This window comes from Papaver somniferum, chromosome 10 (assembly GCF_003573695.1).
Source record: "Papaver somniferum cultivar HN1 chromosome 10, ASM357369v1, whole genome shotgun sequence".
NCBI lineage: Eukaryota > Viridiplantae > Streptophyta > Magnoliopsida > Ranunculales > Papaveraceae > Papaver > Papaver somniferum.
Genome location: NC_039367.1, coordinates 35062749 through 35068378, shown reverse-complemented (window position 1 = coordinate 35068378; position 5630 = coordinate 35062749). Strand labels below are relative to the sequence as shown.

General features: G+C 36.6%; 1 protein-coding gene across 2 annotated transcripts; it reads right to left on the bottom strand.

The window, feature by feature from the left end:
• Nucleotides 1-1454: 1454 nt before the first annotated feature.
• On the bottom strand, nt 1455-5336 carry LOC113319487. 2 transcript variants are annotated; one of them, XM_026567739.1, is made up of 4 exons: nt 4740-5336; nt 3954-4414; nt 2928-3301; nt 1455-1785 (listed from the first exon to the last, which is right to left on the bottom strand). In XM_026567739.1, exons 3-4 carry the CDS (start codon nt 3252-3254, stop codon nt 1573-1575), a joined length of 540 nt encoding a protein of 179 aa, XP_026423524.1. In that variant the 5' UTR covers nt 3255-3301; nt 3954-4414; nt 4740-5336; the 3' UTR covers nt 1455-1572. The 2 variants fall into 2 exon arrangements, with proteins under 2 accessions (XP_026423524.1, XP_026423523.1); XM_026567738.1 differs by lacking the exon at nt 1455-1785 and having other exon boundaries at nt 2789-4414.
• Nucleotides 5337-5630: the final 294 nt, after the last annotated feature.

Below are 5630 nucleotides of genomic sequence, written 5' to 3'. Positions count from 1 at the left end.
CGGATTGTAAATCCACCATTTTTGATAGTTTTCTTCTTCTTGAAAAAGAGATACTCTATAGAAGGAGTGATTTGCTTCTGTTCTTGAACTTTCCGATGAAGTTTCCGGTAGCCAGAGATCGCCGGAGATGTGCTTGAAACCTTGTAAACCCAACATAAAACGACCATTGAAGTCGAGATAGGATGCTCCAAGAGCACAAAGAAAACCGCCATGAAGACGAAGATAACTTGCCGCCGGCAAGGATGGGTGAAACTCAAAACTAAACCTAAAAAACATCTAAGTCCTATCTAAAACAAAGAAAATCAAACAACAAACACAAGGGAAAAGAGGGTACTGCTCATATCCATCCCAAGGAAAGTAAATCTGAATAGTAGGAGATCGTTGGAGAAGGAGGCTGTTGGTTTGCGGAAATCGCCTGGAGAGAGTATAAAAAGAGGATTGTTGGTTTCAATCACTATTTTCTCTCTTTATTTTACACTGGTGGATTGGTTTACTAAAATTCGACAGTATTCGATGCTATGTATGATGAGGTACGGATGTACAAAATCATAAAGCAAAATTAAAATGGAGATGCAGGGTATCGAACCCTCTACCTCTCGCATGCAAGGAGGGCGCTCTACCATTTGAGGTACATCCCCGAGCCTGTGTCATTTTTCTCGTTTACGATAACCAATAACACCTAGTCGCAAGATTGGTAAATGTTTTAACACAGTATTGTAAAACATGGGCTGGTTTAGCGAGCAATTTGAAACTCAGCTAAATGCATGTGTTAGTGTCAGACGGTATCTAATTTTAGTTTGTTATTGCCATTGGGTTGATCATTAACTTATTGACGACAGTAAAAAGTTGATAATTTTTCTGCATGCTAACATATTTTGTACCGAAGATCACACTATTGTGCTCCAAGATGAGTACGGAATAGAGCAGCTTCGTAAATCGTCTCCGAATATTCAGGAAGCATGCCTAGGTTTTCTTCTTTATTGCCGTTCGAGTACAGCAAGATATATAGTCAGGGTCTCTCAAGGGGATGCCTAGGGGTGTTACAACGTCTGCACCGGAGAAGTAACACCATGGATCAAGTCATTGTAGAAGTTTACGAGCATCAACACAAAGTTGTAAGTCTGTGGTATGCAGGTAAATTGATGATGTACCTCCATGTAAACCTAATGGAAAATATGAGTGCTTATGCGAATGGGTTTATGTACAGTGGCATCGCACCTTATTCTGAATCCATAATGGCATTTGATATTGGGTCTGAGAAGTTTAGGGTGATCCTAATTCCCAAATTCACTATTTTAGAGTATAGTGTGAGTTCCTGCTACGGATTCTTAGAAATTGATGGGTGTCTAACCATGATACGTCGAAAAAAATGGCACAGTGAACATCTACTGCTAGTAGTGAAAAAGACTGGACTGAAGTAAACATAATAAGACTACCTTCTAGCATGTATATGGTGGTTTTCAGAGGAATATAAAGTTTGAATGCTTTAATTCTTACAAATCTGATAAACAAGACTTTCAGATAATCCAAACTACGAACCCATCTATTACCTCATTGACTTGGACACGATTATCATTTCGAAAGCGAATCAAGATGTTCTCTTGACTTCTTCATGAAACACGCGAGCGAGTAATCAAATAATGGGGATCCTTGTTGAAGTTTGCAAATTCGCTTAATCCCCATCTGTTCAGTACACCAAGCATTTGGACCTTCTAGCCAACCAACAACATATATACAGGAACACCTTTCCTCTCCTCCTTTGCGTGTGTGAGGTTCACGTTCTATCTGTTGTTAACACCATGTAACAATATCAAAAAAAAAAAAATCAAAAAAATAAATAAATTGGCAATAGCATTCAAACAAATCAAAATAAAAAAAAAAAAAACATTCAAACAAAATCAAATTGGCAATAGCATTTTCTTTCCTAGGTGTATAATGTAGTTAATGTTTCTGTCCGCCCAACACCAAAATGTAACAACCCTGAATCTAAATATATACTTAGGAGATAAAAGAACTTGCACTAAAACAACTCAAATAAGAATCAGCCTCTTTGTCTTCCCGCATATTCAATAACTCATGATGTGGAAAATGTAGTTAATATCGGATATCAGTTTATCTCGGCCGGGACCGATACACTGATACGACTTTATATCGAGGATATTATCGTTGAAATATCGATGTAATATCGGTTTCAATTTTAAGACTATAATTTTATAGTAGGCATTTTTTTCACACATTTTTTGTTAAGATATAATAGATACTATCAATTTTATCAAAAGACACAAAAGAGTAACTATAATAACTTTAAAGTTCACTACCTAAAATGATATCGAGAAGAAGAACATGTTTTGATGAACTAAATTTCTGAAGAACGCAGTCTCTTTTCCTTTCACTTCTGTTTTTCGGCTGAAGAACACTTCATTTTTGTCATCTTGGATCGAGTTTTAGGGATTTATCCCATTCCTTTCATGAAAAACCTAAAATACCCTTAATCTTTACCTAAAAAAACTAAAAAAATCCGGATTATCTTGAAAATTTCTTATCGGCTCATATCGGCCGATATTTTCGGGCAAATATCATATCGCCGATATACTGCTTCTCGTATCGTTCCAGAGCGATATCCGATATTTCGGCGATATAGCGGCCGATATTGACTACATTGGTTGTGGAATCTACTTATCTACTGATTAATGGAGCCAGATAAAACATGCAACTAAAAGTAAAACCTTAAAACCCTGAATCAAAACATAAATTGCTAACATCACATAAATCAAGATTTGAATCAGTCACCAACTCACCCAAAGATTCAATAACATTCACTGACTCACCACCACCAATAGACCCCAACTTAAACCACATATACATACAGTACAAAGAAAATGAAAGAACTACACACTTATAATAAATCAGTGATATAGTCAACTCACCGATTCAATGACACCATTGTAAAACTTATGATCATTTTTACTTTGTTCAAGTACAGCACAGACATTCGATCCACGTCTCATATCATAACACTCTCCATCTTGTACCTGAAGACAAGCTGGACGAAACCTGTTCAAAAACTGATCCAACTCATTCACTGTTTTAAAATCTTTGACAGTGAATTTCTCATCATCGTCTTCATCAAACCCAAAGAACTTTACTGTAAGAACGGTGTTTTTCTTGCTTATGACGAGTCTATCTACTGTGTACCAAGCATCATCGTAGATTGAGCGGAAATCTAACTGTTGGTTTTCATTTGTTTTTCCCATTTTTTCTGTTTTTTGAAGCTCTTTTTTGAAATCCTTAGAAATCTCTTCTGCAGAGAGGAAGAGACGAATGGGTAAAAATAATAATAATGGTGGAGTGGAGCAGAAGATGATAGTAGCTAGTACTTAAGACAGTTGTGTACAGCAGCACGCTTCAGACAAATGTCCGAATAAGAATACAATACTCTTAACCTACGCCACGGTATTTGTTATCCTACACCGCATCACAACACTGATATGAGAAAAGCGGGTGACTATGTAAACCGTGATTTTAATAAAAGTGGAAAGGATTAGAACGATTAACTTCATATTTTATTTAATAAATGACCATATGAGCCAATAGATCAAAATTTCGCGGAATCTATAAGACTTCCGGTTCCGCAAGTTATCTGATGCCGGGAAAGTCCATTGCAAACTTTAGAAAAAGATCCAATCAGTAAGTTTAATGTCTTGAATGAGTTCCTCAACCTTCTTCTTCCTACCTGAGAAAGCAAACTCGTTCCTTTCTTTCGAGAGGACCCAAATCACTGCATAAGTAACTATTCTTCTTCGAACAGAAGAAGTCCATTACATGTAGTTTAATGAATATTGATTACATGCTTCAGTATTTTCAACAACTCCCAAATTTAATAAAGATAAGGACTAAATTTCCCAAGGAGTTTCAAGAAAATGAAAGCAAAGTAGTAAAGGGAACTAAGGTACCTTAACTGCATGTATTAATGTCTAGGTCCACTTAACAAATGACTGTTTTTACCATAATTACCAAGACTTGTTTCTTTCCAGTGAAGATGAAAACAATGGGCACCTATTAGTTGAGCAAATTGACTTGTATTCAAGAAATGGTTCCAGATTTTCCTCGAGATAAATGATTTCTTGACTCCTACATGGTGCTACAGAAATAACAATTATGAAGTCTTTTAAACCCCCTTCGTCTGATATGTAAAATTGCTTCGTTGTTGTCTTCAAGTTAGTTGTGCTCGTGCCGTCGTCACGAAACATGCAAGCGTTTGATCAAATAATGGGGATCCTGGTTGAAGTTTATAAATACGTTTGATCCCCATCTGTTCGGTACACCTTGCGTTTGGACCTTCTAGCCAACCAACCACATATATACAAGAACAACACGCTTCTCCTCCTTCGCGTCTGTGAGGTTCACGTTCTATCTGTTAATAACACCAAAAATACATCCAATAAATTAGCATTTCCTAGCTAGGTATAATGTATACAATGTTTTATGTCCACCACCACCCACCACCACAACCACCAAAACATAAAATTAATCCTGGATTTAAACATAGACTGAGGACTATAAGATATATAAGAACCGGTCACTGGGTCAAATCGCTGATTCATTCAGCTAAATCAAACCATCAATTAAACTCATTGACCCACCACCATAAAAGCTCCGGATTCGCATATTCACACAGAGGAAAATGAAAAAAAAAATTCACATGTAATTACAGTGAAACGGAAAATGAGTCGACTCACCGATTCAATAACAGCGTTGTAAAGCTTGTGATTCTCTTCACTTGGATCAAATACTGCACAAACATACGATCCACGTCTCATATCATAACACTCTCCATCCTGCAACTGAACACAAGCTGGACGAAATCTGTCCACAAATTCATCTAATTCTTTCAAAGTTTTGAAATCTTCGACACTAAGTTCCTCATCATCATCTTTATTATCGAACCCCATGAATCTTATGGTAAGGGTGTTATTTTTCTTGCAGAAAACTAGTCTATCCACCGTATACCAAGCATCATCAGTGATTGAACGGAAATCTAACACTGGGTTTTGATTAAATTTTCTGGGACGACCCCGAACCATAATTACCTGGAATTTTTTAGAAAATTTCTTCTCCAGAAAGAAAAAAAAAAAAGAGAAGAAAAGGAACAGTAGAAATGAGATAGTAACAATGGTGGTAGAGCAGAAGAAGTTCCGCAGATTTTAAGACCAGACTTTAACCTCCACAGAAATGTAGTTTCAATAAAGATGATGATTTTTTTTCCTGTTCTTTGGAAGCATTTAAAGATGATGATAATCGTACATCATGTCTATTTATGCAGTAGTACAACACACTTTAGAAACATGAATCAAGTGATAGATAGACATGTGTCCAATCCAAATTAACAGTACCAGAAAAAATTAAATGTTAAACTCGCCCACACACCATTACTTGCTTCTTAAGTTGTTATCCTACACCTACTGCATTGCATTTATAGCTGTGTTAGCTGCAGCACCAATATGAGAACTGAGAAGAGCGGTCCTAGAACACCGTGTCTTTCACCGAAGAAGCTCCCAAAAAATTTAATACGATGGTTCCTATCCGCGTACTTAGAACTTTTTCAATGGAATGTGTGTGAAGGAAAAAAT